Genomic DNA, 19940 nt, shown 5'->3' on the forward strand with positions numbered 1-19940 from the left:
CAATATACTTACATTTTCTCCTAAGCAAACGTATGTTGACTAAATTATTTATAAGTGTTAAACATGTTTCACGTATGTTATGCCTAATGTGTAATAACTACTAAGTAATAATGTATACTAGCTCATATAATATTATTACTACATTTTTGAGTTGTACTTAACATATGTTGATTTATTAAATGTAAACGAAAATTATTCGAACGTAATAAACATTAAAATGTATTTATTTAGATATTATAACTGTAACTTCTAACAAAAAAAAAAATATTAGTTCAGTTTTATTTAAAAATTATTTATTTTATTATTATTACAAACGTACGTGCGTGAAAAAAAACTTGATCTGGTTATAAACAATATAATATTAATAATCAAACAGATATAAATCCCATATCGTTTTCTTTCATTTTTGTTTTAATCAATTAATTCTATTGTATAACTAAATTAATTGCCCAATTACACAAAACTAAGTCGTACGAAAAAAAAAGTTCACAAATATTTTACTCGACAATCAGTTGGATAATTAATACAGACGATTAATAAACGTGTCTACGAGATAACTTGCCAAATTACGAGTATTTCGAAAAACACGTCACCCACGAGCGACAAATTCGTAAAACGCGTACAGAACAAGCTGTTATGGCTTAAAACCAAGATGAAATTATCTTATACCTACTGAATGTGTACGTTATTATTTTTCCGTAAACAAGAACTGATACGACTGTATGACTAACGATAAATTTTGCACATTCATCGAAATCGAAGATCGTCATGAATAATGTCGAATAATAATATAATATATTATTATTTTCACAGGCTGATGCTAATACACAACACCAATACAACTAGTTACTCGTAGTATTGGATATTATGTCTGCGTCTGTCTGACTCGACGCCCAAAGCTACTATGCGTGGTCCGCGAGGAAAAACCACACACGCGTGCGGCGTAGTATACGGCGACGATGTTTCGCGATGTAAAAAATTCCAAGCCCGCATTAAAAACCACATCGATTCTCGGAGGCGATCCGACCCCACCCCTGTACGAATGTAAATACAGTGACGGCGGAGACCCTCCGGCTGCTGCTGATCGAGTGTTTCCTGATTGAGTGCCGCAAGTCAATAATAACACTGTATACAGGTATTAGGCATTATGGCGTACAGACGAGAGGAGAAGATGAAAAAAAAAAAGAGTGGAAAAACGCAATCGGGCTTACCGAAAGGCATGCGTTGACCTTGAAATCGGTCGGCGGCGGCAGTGGCGGCGGTGGAGAAGGTGACCGTCATTCGCCGCACGCGGGCGGCGGCGGTTTGCTTGCACTGGTGAGGGTACAAGGTCTGTGCCCGTACCTACCTCTAGACTGATGTTTTAAATTGGACCCGAACATCCCAACGGACACCAGTATCCGACGGACCGTTGCCGCCGTTTGGCGATTTTCTGCGAAATCAAGTTTTATTTTTACGCTGTGTTATTTATTTCGTTTTTTACAACCCTATATCCGGGCCGATAGTATTCGATTAAAATCATTTTTTTTTTGCACTTCGATTCCTTCGAATTTCTAAACCAACGTTTATTTTTATAAACCGACGCTGTAGTTCGAAGAACGAATATTTTGTCGAATATTATTCATCGTACACCATACATATAGGAGTTCGCGGGTTATTCAGCATCACGCCGATTGACCGTAAACAACGAACATTACGTTGCTATAAACACAGTTGCAGAACGTCCAATCGCGGGCAACAGCACCACACGTCGACGAGACTACGAAGTATCATTACGATTTAAAAGGGTACGTGTACAACGGCATGCGATAGCTTATTTGGCTAAATCGCACGTGTGTTTACGATTATTGAATAAAATATATAGTCATTATTTCGTCTAAGTGTGCAGTATAGATATATGTGTTTGTATATGTGTATATGTGAATGTTGAAATTAAAGCGGGTTTATAGAGTGATGAGTTTGGTATACCTGACATAAAGTTACCTATATTTTATACCGAGTTTAGATAGAAAAACCTTAGGAGGATTTGAATCAAGAGTAACATAAAAAAAAACTCCCGAGTGAATCGACAATATTTTCATCTCTGCTGTTCGTCTTTATAAACACACGCGAAAAATTCACAAAAAAAAAATAATAATATGAATAAGACAATAATAATGGGCCTTGACTCGTAATGCTATTAAAGAAAATAATAATAAATTATGTTTACGTGTATGTGTATGTATGTGTGTGTGTGCGTGAGCTCAGTTACATACTTTATACACGTATATTTGTCCCCAATTGGATACAAGGAGGACGACACTTTTCGTCGCCAAACGATCAATATGGCAAAAAAAAAAAAAATAACATTTACACAACCAGTGAAACCGAACTTGCATGATATGGAACAAGTCAATAGGAACGCGTTTGTTTGTGAGTGTTTTAAGTCTAGTTTCCTGTAAGCCCGATTTAAATTAATTAGCTTCTTCACGCGATTGATTCAGTATCAAAAGTATTATACATTTACACGTCTACACGTGGTATTATCCTGCGTTGGTCACAACATATTGTTGTTATATAAAAAAGAGGATAAAAATAAAAGTAAGTGTCTCTTGAAATGTTATCTTTTTAGGTATTTCACAAATCTTGATAGATACAGGATAAAATAAATTATTGATTGGATTAAATCAATCTTATCTATGTATTAAATAAAGTAATTATTTTATTGAACATGCTGTGCGTCTGTGCACTAAGAATATATTTTTATTAATATGAATATACTTCAATACATCTTAACAGAATAATCGACAGGAGTTTATAATAGTATTATTAAGAGTAGGTACTCCGTTTATTAGTAACTACATAATTAATGTTTTATATAATAATTACATTTCAACAGTATAGAATTATATATTATTTTTGATTCGTGTAATATTTGTTCTAATTTCAACTTACAATCAAGCCAATAGTTTTTATAATTTAATAAACTGAAATAAATAATATGTCCTTCGATTTTGAGTAAAAAATTAAATAATGCATTAATGAATAAGAAATAATTCCAATACCTAGTTAAAAACCGGCTATAATGTACAAACTACTAACTAATAATTATTTAACTACAGATACTTTCAAAAAAATAAATATTAATTTGCTTATAATATTATGTATACATAAATATTTTATACTAAATACTAAATAACGAAAAATGTTCAAATATTGTTTAAGTTAAGTCTATACTACATACACTTATTATTTGTGCAACTGTTTAGTTTCGAAACGTAACCACGTAATAACGTAACCTGTAACAACTTTTCTGTTTCCTTAATACGTGATATCAATTAATGTATATATGTACACAATATCGAAATTTTGATACAATTTTTATTGGCTCAGTACCAATGTTTTACAATTACCGTTCTTCAAACGCGGAACTCACGAATGCGTCCTAGCCCAAGGTCAATGAAGAAGACCAAACTGAATGATCTAAGCTTAGATCTTTACAAACTATGAGTATTTTAATTAAAATTATACGAAGACACTACTTCCTTTAATTTCGGTTGTCCCCACTCCACCCCCTGGAGATTTTTACACAGTATTCGGGAAAACAATAGATGCCTGTCGTTGATTTGCTCGCAAAAAAAAAGTAAAAGTGAAAACTGAATAACCTCAAAACGACGTGTACACACGAGCAGAAGACACACACGACTGATTCCGATGAACTTGGGCTTTGAGTTTATAATAGCAGTTACCAGCAAACAAACGGTTCTTTATTGCAATCTAACTGTGTCATCTTGAAATTGTTTTTCCGTCTTATTTATTCTTTGTATCTCGAATTGAAAAATAATAATCATCATAAATATCAAAACCATGAAAATGATCAAATGTGTATCGGGCGACCGCATATATATTATTCAACCGCCACCACAACGTCCGAGGAGGTCATCCAATGCGACATACCTTATACACCCTATAAAGATGAAACGCATTGGACCGGCACCAAGAGTTAACGACAGATAATTATTGTATAAAGACATCATTTACGATGGTGTCTTAAAAGAAAAATCTATGGAAAAATTTTTTTTAAAAATTGGCAAACACATAAATTGCATAAATTTCTTTAGTTTAACAATAAGGTTTTAACAATATCTATGTGCATGGATTAAATAAAAGTAAAATTAGGCCACGTGATGGGACGAAAATCATTGGAAAACTGTAATTGATTTCTTTTCCAAGCCGACGGACGTCTTTTGTTATTATTTACCTATTACATTACACATTGTCCAAACTACAATGACCGTCGGCCACAAGAATAAAATTGCCAACATGCATTTCTCATCAATTCCGTTGTATAAGTTCGTCCATAAAGCTGTGTAAATTGACTTTCAAATTTGCTAAGAAAAACGTGTTAAAAAAAAAATAGTTACATTATATTATAAAAATATAATATAATATATTTATATAGTGACCATGAATTTTGCGTATTCGCGCAATACACCCTTGACTTATTAGAACTTGTTTGTTGCGTCGCGTTGTTATTAAATCTCAAACCTTGTTTGTAACAACGACAGCTCAACATCATAAAAATACGTGCGCATTCCGCCCCATGATCCTCCAAACTGCAAACGCTATAAATCATCGGTTTCAACTCGTTCGCGGATTACACATTTTTTCCTAAATATTTTGCATACCTAGTTTTTTTTTTTTTTTGCTTACCCTCAATATTATATCATAATCTTTTTTACCATGCCATTCCAGGAATATCATATCAATCTATCAACATGCATTCCTACATCAAAAAGTTGGGTTTCCTGTACAAAACATACGTTCTCACGATCCTCACATTGGGTTACTTGACATCTGAAATGGGACATTTCTTAATCGGAGTAACCAGCAAGGCGACGGCTCGAGACGTACATTACGGCGACATCAAATGTCAGCTTCTGGAACACCTGGCTGATTCGACCGTGTTCAACTACACATTACACGAACGCTGTGATACATCACCCGACCAGAGATCGTGAGTATAAAATAGTATGACGACGATATCGGTAGAGAGCGACGGCATAAGCCGTGAAAAAACGTAGAATTATAATAATAATAATAACGAGACGTATGCTGGTGCAAGAGGTATTATTTTATATTCGGCGATGTTCTTCGGATTTCAATTATTGCACACGCGATCCGTACGGTTTACGATCATTGTCATACGCGCATTAATACGGTATATAAAGTGGTATACCATACCCATTATATATCATTATTTTATGTTAAACAACCGACCTCTGAAAACTGGCTTTTGCGTTATTGGTCGTGGTCGCTCAGCGACGCGATGAGAAATAAAATACATTAAGCAGCGCGAACGTTTCAATAACGAACGCATTCGACCATCTCTCTTCGTCTTAGACGACAGTGTTTTATTGTTGAATCGTTTTTTTTTTCCCCATATAATATATTCAATTACCTACACTACCGTCGTAATATTATAGTAATAATATTTTATTCAATTGCCCATAAAACGACAGGCACCGCACACGTGCTGCGCGTTCTCCTACTTCGCGTACCCGTGCACACCTCGGTCCGAGTTTGTTGACAAACGACGACGATAATATTGATAATCTTACGTTTTTGCTAAACGATAAAATGACATTATATCCATAAATCGATTACTACGCCGTATAACATCATATCTACCGACGTAATTAGTCCGGGTCAAGTTTATTCGATTATAATGACACGAACAATAATTTCGAGCCATTATCTCGGCGCGAATTCGTATTGTAGCAACCTTGTGTGTAATGTGCAAACTACAATATTCAAACGGTTATGACGGCCGTTTTTTTCTCGTCTGATGGTCTCAAAACGGTTTGTTGCTGCGCATCTAAATTTCCAGATAGATAGCGCATCACTTACACACACACACACACCCATAGATACACTCACACTACGGCCGTTTTCACTTACGCGACAGATCGTCCAAAATATAAATACATATCGCATAATAACATGTGGAACACGTCCGTGGCGCCACTGGACCGCAGTCGTCTTGTGTTTTATTTGTTTACGTTTTACTAATATGAAATATTCCTGACAGGTGCGAGTTGTTAGTCCTGGAAGACGGCTCACCGTTCTGCGAATGGAACTACAACGGACTCGGTTTCCAGTATCAACTATTGGCGGGACCGGCGTTCATCGCCGTCTACTCAATAGTAGGCATATTTTTCGGCATGGCTGCAGACAAATTCAACAGGTAATAAAATCGTGATCATTATCGGGGCAAAGAAAATAAAAAAAACAATCTCGGAACGGAAATCGATTATAATCGAATTCGAGTAAACAGCCGTACAGTGTATGATATGGCGTATCTAGGCTCTTGAATCTTGATAAATGTAAACGCAACGAATAAGGCAGTAACTCAGATAAAACCGAACAAAATTAAATATAATATATCGTAGACCCACGTTCGAGTTCTATATAAATAAGGAGTTGTCCTAATTTAATAGAATTGAGAAAATATAAGAATAAAAATCATAATTTAGATTTTATGATTTTCAGTAACTAATGAAAACTCGTGAACCTTTAATTGCCTCTACTGCGTTATTCGCTGCGCGTGTTGAATGTCCATTATAATATATCGTTCACGTTAAATCCGTATAACGTTGTGAATATTGCAACCATTATCTAATTATGTATTTGAACTGTTTAGAGTACGACTTCTGTCTCTGTGCACATTGATCAGTGCCACGGCTATCGGTCTCATTGGAATGGCTACCAGCTACTGGCATCTGATACTTCTCAGAATCATGCTTGCTATTGGGTGGGTAACAATATTCTTGAAACAATAAAATAACGGCAACAACAAAAACACGACCTCGGTGATTAATAATTATACTTTCGTTATATTTTACAGCGAGGCCGGTACCAATCCCTTGTCTACGGGAATACTGTCCGATTTGTTTTCAGAGGTAAGCACGCACAGAATCACGACTTCGTTTCGTGTACAATACCGATTGTTACTATTGCAAATTTGCTATATTTATTTATTTATTTTTTTTTTTTTTTTTAACAAATCTACACTAACTACAGTTAGTTTAAAAATATTATTTATCATTTTTTTCGTAATAGTTCAAGAACATTATTTTTGTCTTAATAAGATAGTTAACGTATAAAAAAAAAACAAATTATAATAAGTATTTTACTTGTTATTTACAGTAATAAATTGACGTTCAAAGTGGATGTATAATAACTTATAAGTAATAACTATTTAATTATAATTTAGGAAAAACGAGGTTTAGTCATGGCAATCTTTAACTGGGGAATTTACGCTGGTATTGGTTTGGCTTTTCCGGTCGGCCGGTACGTTACTGAAATGAACGTTGGTGGTTTGGTGAGTAAAATATTAATTATTTAAATCTATTATAGTACATAAACTTTTTGAATTTTCATAAATAATATTACAATATATCCCTTATTTTAAACATCTCAAGTATCTAAGTTTTGATTTAATCTTTCACTTCCTATTTTCAACTTTCGTCCAAACTTCCCATACTAATAAATAATAACTATATACATTAATTTAGGGATGGAGAGTGCCATACTATGTCAGTGGAATGATTGGATTGATCGTAGCAGCTTTAGCTATTATCACAATGACTGAACCTAAGAGAACAGCAATTAGTGAAGAAGCCGATAATGATAACAATGAAATGTCTAAACCTCGTTCCGCGGTACAGAACACTACTACACCAACCGAAAGTTCCGAAAAAACTAGCATCTGGAAGGTCCTCTTCCAACCAAAAATTTTAATTTTGTGCATTGCCGCTTCTATTAGACACACTGGTACGAACTGGTAGAATTGAATATCTAAAACACAAACTAAATCAAGTACAAAAATATTTTTAATGTTTTGCATTAATTATATTATTGTTTACAGGTGGATTCTGTTTCGCCTACAACGCTGACCTGTTTTACCGCGACATCTTCCCTGGTTACGATTTGGGATGGTCTTTGTTCGTCGTTACATTCTTGGTCGGTAGCGTTGGTGTCGTAATTGGTGGAGTTACTTCTGATAGTATCGTGAAGAAATATGGAATAAGATCTAGAGTAGCTGTGTTAGCCATAAGTCAGGTATGTAAATATGGAAATACGAGAAATTCCATTAATACTGATACATTACCCTCAATATTGAGTATTTATACGTTATAAAAATATGATATATTAAAAAATTTGGTAAAACTGGTACTATATTCATACAATAAATTAATTATACAAATTTCATTTTATGAAAACTTTAGAAAGTTGTATGATAGTAATGGTATATCATATGATGTAAACACGAATATAAATTTCAAATACCTAGGGGTAATGTTAATTAAGAATATTCACTGTGGACCGTATAATACCATGTTTGTATTTCATAGTGATCGTTACAAAAATGGAACCTATTATACCTATCGTTTTAGTCACTAATTATAAATATCGATCAAATAGAATACTACTATTTTTAATTAGATTAATTTTTAAGTTAATTTAATACTTGGCAACTACAATAATGACTAATACATTTTACAGTCTTGAAACTCTGGAATGACATAACAAAAACTTTTTTGAAATATAAATAAGTATTCAGTTAATATACTATATTTTCATGATACTGTTAAAAATAGTTGACTTTACTGTTTTTTAATACAAAGAACACTGTTTTAATCATAATATTATAATATTTAAATTAAAAATTAGTCTTAAAAATATTGGTGCTCAAATAAATTACAAATGAAGCGATTAAATATATATTTTAAATAAAATTATATTTTTAAATATTATATAGATTTTAGAATAGATAATGATAAAGTACATTGCATAAATTATTACAATATTCTATTGAAAATTCAACATCATAATTCACGAGACACTTTTTCCAATAAATGTAGGTAAATAAATATCAGGGCCTCTTCGTTGTATTCGATTCACTAAAAGGATAATAATCATAATACATTTTTATTTAATATTTAAATATTTTAAAAAAACTAATCTTCAAATATTTTACATGTTTTTGTGTATATTTATTTAAAAATATCTTAAGCCTGTTATATTAAAAATATTTAATTTTAAATGAACATAAAATATTATCATAAACGTAAAAAGTATGTCATTTAGTGTAATAGTAGGTTAAATATTTATATAAAGCCTACTGTCTAGTATTAATTTCATATAAGAAACTTTATAAAAACCTGAAAGAAAGGTAGAAAACAAGACATTTAATAGTATATAATACTTTATACAATTTAGAGTTGTGTTCATTTGCTCTCCATTTACAGTCATATAATTGGAAAGTTTAATCAAATAGTATTTTATTCAGTGCAAATAGAAGTACATTTATCATAATACTAAAATAGCAAACTATTAAACAAAAATATTGTTGAATTTAAAATATTTATCAAAATGATATATCATTTTATTAGAAACTATAACTTAAATAGACTAAGATTAAATAAGTTATAATTATATTGCACGTCTGTAACTTGAAAGTATGAAATATTAAATTAGTCGGTGAATAAGATTTTTGGTTTTAAATAATAATTTTAATAAACGTTAAATTACATTTATTTTCTAAAATATTAAAGACAGTTAACATTTTTATTCGATAAAAAATAATTTAATGATTTTAAACATAATATATAAATTATTTCAATTAAAATCTTACATTGTAAAAGCACAACACAATCTTTACAGTTAGTAAATAAAATATTACTCTGTGTGTAAATCATCATTTTAATTGTTTAAAAGTTATTTAAAGATTTTATAACAAAACGTTAAAAAAATGTCTGTATTTAAATTTTGATATCATAATTTATATGTTACAGTTGATCGCCACACCTTTTGCATACGGAAGCATTTACTTAGGACCAACCGGTGCCATGGTAACACTTGCCATATCTTACTTATTTGGTAAGTCATCTAGGTCTAACACCTTAATACCAACATTTCATATTTTAATTTATTAACTGATATAACATAATACAATAATATTTTTAATAATTTTTTTTTTTATTTTATACTATAGCCGAAATGTGGTTTGGTATCTTGTTTGCCATACTTGTTGAGTCTGTACCAATGTCTGTCCGATCAACAACTGTTGGTGCATTCCTGTTTTGGATGAACAACTTCGGTGGTAATGTTCCAATGTTTGTGGAACCCGTCAGAAAAGCATACGACTACAAAACAGCATTGGCTATTTTCTACGCCGGTTTTTACTTATTGAGTAAGTTCTAAGTTAGCTGCAAACATACATGCATACGTGTTTGAGGAACTGCCCCTTAAAAAAAAAAACTTTCTCCGAACAATTGAAAAAACAATAGCTAATACCTATTATTCTACATAATTATTGAATTAATTTAATTTGGTTTTCAATAATTTTATCTATAGCAAAAAATTATATACTTGAGAATTTTTATTTCAATATTTAATATTATTTATACATTTAATTGCATTAATTGGATGATAATTCCGATAATATTATTAGTAATGCCAGAACAAAAGCTGAAACAAAGTAAAAAATACAAAACACTATATTTATTAAGATTAAACAAATTATGTACTTCTGAAATAATTACAGCACATACACAATGTATATTTGTACATGTATATTTTATTATAAGTTTCACACATATTTAAATAATTTAACTATTAACTATATATATTATTTTCTACCTTATTAAGTATAAATTAAAATGTATTACCAAATCGGTTAAAGATAATTTTAATCTATGGATGTTAAGTTTATGGTTTCTTTAAAATAAATTTGTTAATTTAATCACTATGATATTTTAGGTTCACTGATGTTTGGTACGACTGTGTTATTTATGAAAAAGAAAAAATCAAAGAACACTAATGTTCACACATTAGCTGGTATCGAAAATGGCGGTTTCAAGAACACTGAATTGGAAAATGGTCTCAGAGGTTTTCCAAGTCTAGAAAACCATCTATAAAAAGGTATATTAGTTTATTTTTATAATAATTAAATTTAGATTAACTAAAAACATTCTATACAAAACAAGAGCCAACAAAGGCAAAAATGTATTATTTTACCTGGATACACTTAAATTATGATAGCAATTTAAAAAGTTCCTCGTTAAAACCAAAACTTAATAAATACAAAAAATAATGTATTATAGATTCTAATTACAAGATTTATTGGTTAACATTTTATTTCTAAAAATATTTTGGTTGCCATTACAGATTTTGACGTTACACAAAGAGATACAATACAAAAATATATATTTTACATTAAACTTTTTTAAGTAATACTTTTTCAGAAATATGCTTTGTTATTGAACTTAATTTGAAATACGAATAATATGTTAAAAATAAAATAACACTTATATTCAATTATTTTGATAACATTCTTATAAAAGTATTTATATGAAATAAATATCATAGTTTGCCGCAATGATTTAAAAAACAATAACCATTTTTGATTTCTGTCTATATAATATAATAATAAAATAATGATATAAGTACTACAAACTATATATCATTGAAAAAAGATTTTATTGATTCAGAAAAATAGTAAATAATTAATTTCTAGTTCTATTTTAATCAGTGTCATATTCAAAAATGTTGAAAATACTGTTTAAATATTATTTATAAAAGTTATATTTGATCATTAATTATTGTGTCTGTACACAGTGTACACAAGCCGAAAAAAATATCAGTTGTACAATATATCGTAATATATTATTCTAGTTTTCTCGAATATTATGAAACATTAGTAATTTGTATTTAATAAAATATAAAATCATCATTACAGTTCAAACTCTAATTACTTATTACTTCTCTTAACTTATTTATTTTATTGTTTATACCTAACTTTTCATTGTTTATTTTAATAACTTACTGTGTTATATTACATTTTAAATTTATTAACTACAAAAACATATTGATATTTTAAAAAATTGTAAAAAAAAAATCTATTTAACTTTAATTTCTAAAAATTAGATTAAAAAATTAACTATTTTAAATTTTCTAATAGTAAAATCTTAATGATTTTAATTTATATATTAAAAAATAAAAATAACAAAATGTACTGTACTCATTACGTAAACGTCAGTAAATTTTATTTAATCAAAAATTAAAAGTTATTAATTAGAAAAAGTTATTATATTTGTCAAATCTTTCTATTACACGTAGCAATAATACACTGGTATTCATATATATACATGTATGTGTGTGTGTATAAACTTTATACAAACAAAATTATATATATTAGTATAAGCCCATTCTATGAATAGCCCACATGTTTTTCATTTTGACATATTTCTCGTGTGTGTGACATCAACTTGACGTCATAAAAAAAAAAATTAAATTACGAATAAAATTTTAACTTTGCGGAGCGTCTCAAAGGATATGGATATTAAGAACGACAACTTGTGGTACTCAATTTCCGGAATAGGAGGGGTGAGGGAACGAAAAAACAGATTTTACTGAGTGACTCTCAGAGTAAGCTATAGTTTAACACATCTTGTCATGGTCGGCAGGGGATCCGGACGCGTATTTTTAGCACTGAGAAAACAATAGCCTGTCATAGACAAAACATACATCTTCGTCACCACGCAAAAGTAACCGCAAATTATACCAAAAATAAACGACCCTGTGATCGAGGGTAACCTAATCGATTTCCTTTGGATATCCATTCAAGGTCAACGTATCCTTATGTGCCCGCAATATTGGCCATTGACCCTTTTTTACGTTTATTTTGTGTATATTTATTTGACGACACAAGACCGGAAACTACCGTTCCCACCCCTACCACGTGCACCCCACGTTGAAGCCAATGACCGCACATACAAGAACTTGTTCTGATGGATGACAATTGGGATAATATAGCTATATTAATAGTGCAGAGACCGCCAAGTTATAAATTATTATTTATTATACGTTCATATATTACAAAGCATAATATATTGAATGTACAATACAATCAAGTCGCGATAACACGAATTCTTTTCTAGCCCCCTCACGTGCATATAAGTTATAATTGACGTATTCAACTCGTAAAACAAACAGTTCGAATTTATTTTTATCTCCCTTTTTATTGAGGGATATCGACTTTATAATGACGGCGTCTGAACGACAGACTGGTCTATACATGTCTGATAAAAAAAAAAAAAACCAGATTGATTGTGCATAAGCCGATTTCGATTATATTTAAATATATTTAATGCATAATATAATATTAATAATATTTATGCAGGTGCTTTCCTCGTCTACTCTACAAACGAAAACGTGCACACATTATTGCAGACACGTGTCATTCGGAAAATATTATTATAACGTATTTAAACGTCGGTCGTGCACATTAAAAAACGGACGGAGCGACGCTTACGCGTCGGGCCGAACGGCGGACAGACAATCGGTCGGTCGGTCGGTCAGTGCCTGACGGTCGCCGTTGTGCAGGTCTATGCCCTCTCGAAAAACCGATAAAATATCTCAGCGGCGCGTGCTTAAAAGTTGCCGACCGGTAAGCCGCGACGAAATTCCAGAATGGAATGCCGGCAGTCCGAGCATGACCACTATACCTAATATAAGAACCGTCCGAAATAATATTATTTTTACTATTTTTAACGTTTGACGTTACGCAATCGTATATCGTTAAATTGTGTTTATATGTTATATTCGCTACTGTCCATTATAATTTATTATTAATGTGTTGCAGAAGAACGCAGTCGGTAGAGTTGCAGCTGCAGAGGCCACCTTGAAAAAACCCGACGACGGACACCCACTCGGGGTCATCGTCTCAAAAGTGGCGACACACGCGGCGCTGCAGCAGCGGACGAGGACGGAAACGAATATTGTCCATCGACAATTGACGTATTATAACATTAAATATATTATGTGTGTATATATATATACAACTATATACGAGAATTCAGAGTGTATAGGAGATGTGATAATTAACGTTTAAGATGATTTTATTATTATTATTATTATTATTAATATTATTCTGTTGTAAATATTTTGTTGTACATTTTTTGATTGACCGCCGTCGTCGTCCCCTCAGATGGTCGTGACTCCGGTTTCGAAAACAATTCGCGTGAATACGCGCTCTATGATCTTTGCCATCCCTCGTTCGTTTTGTACATTAAATCCACTATTTGTTGTTCGGTGGTAAACATAAAAAGTCGGTATCGTCATTAATATAATATATATATATATATAGATATAATATAATATAATATATGGCGTAACCGTTCTGCATGGTTACCTCTAGATATATTATTTATTTAAATTATACCATTTTTATTTATATACATACGTTTAGATCGTGTGAGCGATCAAAATGCGTTTATTAAAATTATGTTGTATTATTTTATTATAATATTAATTATTATTATTATTATTTTTTTTTTTTTTGTATCGCATAATGTATTATAATGATTCTATAATTTATAATATGCACGCACACAACCATATAAATATACCCTCGTACGCTTGTCAAACTTATTGCGACATCCGTATAAATAGTATATTATAATATTGTGAATAGATAATAAGAGTTTGCACGAGCCGCGGAGTAGCATTATTTTATTTTATTTTATTTTATTTATATTATTGTTATATTTATAAATGTAAATTCTGTTCACTCCGCCGAAGTATTTAATTAACTCGGTCCAATTTTTTTTTATTACATTTTTGTAAACAAAAAATAAAAATTGCTTATTTTTTTTTATACTACAATGTGTCTATATGCTATGTTTGTTGGACAAGTTAATGTGTATCTACGTGTATGTGTGGGTCTGTGTGTATGTCATGTTTGTATTTTCATAAGTGTATATTATATATTAAATGAATACAGAATATATAATATGACTGCATAGAAAAAAAAAAACGTTTTTTATTTTTTCATCTTACTAATAAATTTATTACTCATTACTCTAATTCACAGGTTCCCCAAACTGTGGGTCGTGACACAAAAATGCGTCGCATTGTATTTTTAAATAATACATTTTTTTTAATAAGTGTTTATATAATGCCGTGTTTCCATTAATTTCCGTGATGTTTAAATTCAGTTCTATCACAAATCGTTTTCTGCAAGTGTGATGATTACGAGTTAACCATGATTGTCTCAACATGGCACAACTAGATTAATAATTATTGAAAAGGTAACGATTTATTTGAAACAAATAAAATTAATATCTGCATGACTTTAAAACTATTGATTATATATAGTAACAAAATATTTAAATATTCAATACATCGAATACAATAAACGCACGCAGTGTTTCAATATTACTTTTCCTCAAATAACTAATAAATACATTTTTTTTTATATAATTTTACACAATTACTGTGGACAAATGGACAAATAGTTAAATGAAAAGTCAATGACTCAACATTTTTTGGAAATTGAAGAAACAGAAATACTATCTACATCAAAGGTAAAAAAAAAAAAATGAATTTAAGATGAGCCTTTAACAAGTTCTTTGCAGTCAAAACAAAACAAAAATTTACTAAGAAAATATAATTTTGAATATTTGCAAATTATATTTTCGTGAAATAGATATAAAGAATATTTACCACAAAAATATATTATTTTTAGACGTATTTATATACATCTTGAAAATGAGAGTATGCGGTCGAACAAATTACATCAACGTATAGATATGAATCATTCAGAAATAAAAAATAAACCAAACAAGTTTGATGAAAGAAAACTAGAATCTTTAAAAATATCAAAAAATAATATTCTTCATTTTACCACAATTAATCAAAAAGGTTAGTGCACCTCATAAAAGATAAAAGTTAACAAATTGCTCAAATTGGTAAGTTTCGCACAATTGGTGAATATTTAATTTTGCCTGAAATAAAAAACGCAATTGGCATTATATTTGATGAAAAATATTTAAAATAATTGAACAGTTATCGTTTCAAATAACGCAATGTCACGTAGAATCGACGAAATTTTTCAATGGGTTTTTTAATCGAAAGAGCTAATTTGAGTACATGATTCTCATCACAACTAGACGAGTAACGGATATCCAAGACTTAATTATCTCAGTTGATTATTTTCGTTCGTCACATATAGATGAATGAATCTTGTGAAGATCTTCTACACTGTAAACCGATTATTCGAAGTACAAGTTATGACATTTTTAACACCCTTAACAATTATATAACAAAAAAAAAAAAAAAAAATGAATGAATGAAATGTATCGTGTTATGTACTGAGCAATATAGTGCCCGAACAATATGTGAAAAGAACAGTAATGTTATTACTAAATTTCGTAAAAATAATCCTAATGTGTCACAGATGCACTGCAATATTCATAGGGAGGTTTTAATATCGAAGTTTTTATCAGATTATTTTAGAAATAGAAAAATTCATTTTTATTTATAACAAAACAAATTTTGATTAATCAACATATGTTGTAAATTGGTCATCATTTCATTGAGAAGTAGTTTTCGAGTTTATAATTACGAACCATAATAAGATAAGTAAACTTAAGCTTTTGTTTTAAAATTCTTAAATGGCTAGAATATAATCATGGATACTATATAAATAGTCAATATATTTTTGGTAATATTCAAAATAAACCAGGACTTGTTAATAGATACCAGTTGAAAAGAAAGATTAAGTCACCCTTTTAAAAGCAAATGATAATTGCATCCAGTCAGGAACGAAAATTATCAATGATTGTCGAAAGATAGAGTTATAAATACCTTGATATTATCATAATTGTCTGAATAAATAATAATTTAGTCACTGCAAACATGATTTTTCCGATTAGCCCAGTCTTTAACTGCACCAAAAATGCATTTTTTTACTGTATGACAATGTGTTAACTTGATTTCTTGGTTTTATTAGAGTTATCAATATTTGGAAGATGAAAGATTTGTAAATTTTACGATGTGTTATTCTGTTCAATTCAAAAACCCAAAAACAGGAACACATACGAATAATATTGAGGGAATGTGACGTCAAACCAAAGCTTCTCTTTATCGATATTGCCGAAAAAACAGTAGTGGATATTTAGTTAAGTTTATGTTTCAAAAAAGGTGTTGTGTATTCTAAATATTGACGGAATTTTTCAAACTTGCTGGTAAGTTATATGATCTAAAAGTGATATAGGAATATATTAATCAGCAAAAAAGACTCATCTGACAATACAGAAACTAATGGCAATGAGGACGACGATAAAAATGATACATAAATTATTAACATAATAAAAAATTTAATTTTTGATCGAAATTTTAAAAACAAATACAATAGTCAAAATCGAATTACATATTTCTATCTATCATAAAAAAAAAAATTTAAAAAATAAGTTTTTTTGATATTTTTATCTATACCATAATAAAATTTTTGAAAAAAAGATTATTTTATATATATTTTTGTTTTTATAACCTTTTGAATAAAAAAATGTGAGAATTTTCCAAACAATTTTAAATTCAGAGCTTTAAAATACTAATTTTGAAAAAAAAATCAAAATTGAGCAAAAAAACTAAATCGCATTTATTCCATTTCCATATAGTCTAACTTTGTTTGTTGTGACCTATAAGGTGTATATAAAACAGTGTATTATCATATCTTCGAATATTGATGGATTTTTATGACAAGTACATGTAGTAGTTTGAACGATATAAATTATGTAATGTTTTTTTATTTGTCTTGTCTTGCCTTGTCGTTTGCGTATATTATAAACATATATATATCGCTTTTATTGCATTGTGAAATTGCAAATCGGCCATGGAGATTTTATCGAATGCATACAGAGCAACAAAGGTAAAACTGTAGTTTTTATATTAAAACGTGTCATAATTAAAAAGAATAAATTAGTTAATTATTCTACAAACATAATATCTATACTGCAGCTATATAGATAATATGTACTAATAATTACAACTTATACACAATTAAAATTTAAAACCTATGAAATCGATTTAGTAATCAAACAATAAAAACAAAATTACTTAATGTACTGAAAATATAATAGTTTAATAGACAATAATAAAATATATTATGTATGTACATTGTTTTAACAACAATTTATTTATTTATAGCATACAAATAGAAATAGAAACAAAAATTGATCTTTATGTGGGAATTTACTGCAGGGAAATGTTTTACAATTAATTAATAAAACAGTCTAGACTATAATATATGTAATCTATTTTAACAGGAATTTATTACATAAAGAAGCTAACGAGTATGAAGTACTTTTAGTTTACAACATCGTTTTAGTATTGTTTGTGATTTCAAAAAAAAATTATGTAAAAAATTTATTTTATGATCTTTAACAGTTATATAACATAAAATAATTAAATTCCTGTTAAATATTATCTACTCAATAATTAATATTAAAATAAAATAATGTGTATTATTCAAACATTTTATTAATTAAATAATTAAATATACCTTTAATCGTTGTACCTATTGTAATTATCTAGAATGTAAAAATAAACAAAACTTAAAGTAACATCAACATACATTAAACATATTTATTTATTTTTTTGGATAATTATTTTCAGAGTGTAAATACAATGCTATTAAAAATACATTAGAATGACAAAATGTGTTGTCTACATCTTACAACACAACTAAGAAAATTTGCGTTCAGAAGAACCAGTTTTTATTTTTAACTTAAATATATTATAGTGTTAATTAATCTCTAATCAAACTTAAATGAAATAATATATTATCGAAGTCGTATATAGGCTTATATGAATATTTTAATTTTAAAACGAATTAAAACTACATAAAATATTACAGTTTTAAAATTTTAATCTGACATAAGTTGTTTGAAAACCTAAATATTTACCAATATAAACAAATACTAAATGCTCCAGAATCTAAATAATATTCTAACCTTTAAATCGTACAGTTATTTTAATTTTATTTATTCAAATATTAAAGTTTTAAGTTGATAACACTTAATTGGTTATAGTGTTATACCTACCGAATATACATTTGTTAAGTTATACATTTCTCAGACCGACACAGCTTATAAGTTTGACTTCCATTTAACATATTTTTAATTTATTTTTACCTTTTATACAAAAAAATAATGATTAAACTCAGTTGTCAAATTTACAAAAATTGATTTGCATGAACACTAGATAAAAACAAAATTAGGATTAATACCTATAATCTAACAAAATGTATACAATAATTATAATAAAATACTCAAGACACAATTTACATTTTACGTACATATTCTATTAATAAACATTAGCTGAAGTATGAAAATCTGCTGTTATGTGAATTTTATCTTCTTAAATCAAAACTATTTTATGTTATTAAAACTTAAAACGTTCTTATCAATTATAATTTTGATGTAAATCATAATTCAAAATAAAAATATTTTCGAGAATCTCGACTAAAATTCCATATGTACCTTAATAGTATTCATATTTGAATATCTATTGTTTCGTTTTAATTTCTACATTCACATAAATCACGTAAAATTAAAATTAAAAATGTCTAAAGTTTGTGTAGAGAATTATTTTAAAGATTTTCATGTATTTTTTTTTAAATAGTCCATACTTTTATTAGTAATATATCTGTAGTTTTATTCAAAATATTTTTTTAAGAATCAATAAAATCAATTTTTATGTTTACATTTTAAACATCTTATAAATAATAAATTTTATTTTAATGTATAGAATTATTCTCTTCAATACTAAACGAAAATGATCAACACACATTTCAAAAACTCAAATCTAAATTCTGTTTAGTCTGAATTTTTTAGTCTTTAAAAATATTACGATTGGTAAAAAGGAAAACAATTTTTTATCTTATTGTATATTCAAACCATGACTAGAATAGCCATTTTGTGTTTTATTGACTGATAGATTTAAATGAATCATAGACATAGAACAAATAAGTTACTGTCACTAATAAGTCATGGGAAATAACATAAAATGACGATGTAAAAAATAATAAGTGACACATAGTATAAATATTA

The 19940-nt window shown here is 28.9% G+C and overlaps 1 protein-coding gene across 2 annotated transcripts; it reads left to right on the forward strand.

The window, feature by feature from the left end:
- Positions 1-1376: 1376 nt before the first annotated feature.
- LOC112602228 (protein spinster homolog 1) lies at positions 1377-14627 on the forward strand. Of its 2 annotated transcripts, none has more exons than XM_025350187.1 (12): positions 1377-1787; positions 4735-4996; positions 6071-6226; positions 6683-6793; positions 6887-6941; positions 7256-7363; positions 7557-7815; positions 7910-8103; positions 9840-9924; positions 10040-10237; positions 10807-10968; positions 13691-14627. In XM_025350187.1, the coding sequence occupies exons 2-11, from the start codon at positions 4758-4760 to the stop codon at positions 10962-10964; spliced, it is 1563 nt and encodes a 520-aa protein (XP_025205972.1). In that variant the 5' UTR covers positions 1377-1787; positions 4735-4757; the 3' UTR covers positions 10965-10968; positions 13691-14627. The 2 variants fall into 2 exon arrangements, with proteins under 2 accessions (XP_025205972.1, XP_025205973.1); XM_025350188.1 differs by lacking the exon at positions 13691-14627 and adding an exon at positions 13229-13522.
- Positions 14628-19940: the final 5313 nt, after the last annotated feature.

Source organism: Melanaphis sacchari, unplaced genomic scaffold (genome assembly GCF_002803265.2).
Source record: "Melanaphis sacchari strain LSU unplaced genomic scaffold, SCAv2.0 Contig85_pilon_pilon, whole genome shotgun sequence".
Classification (NCBI taxonomy): Eukaryota; Metazoa; Arthropoda; class Insecta; order Hemiptera; family Aphididae; genus Melanaphis; species Melanaphis sacchari.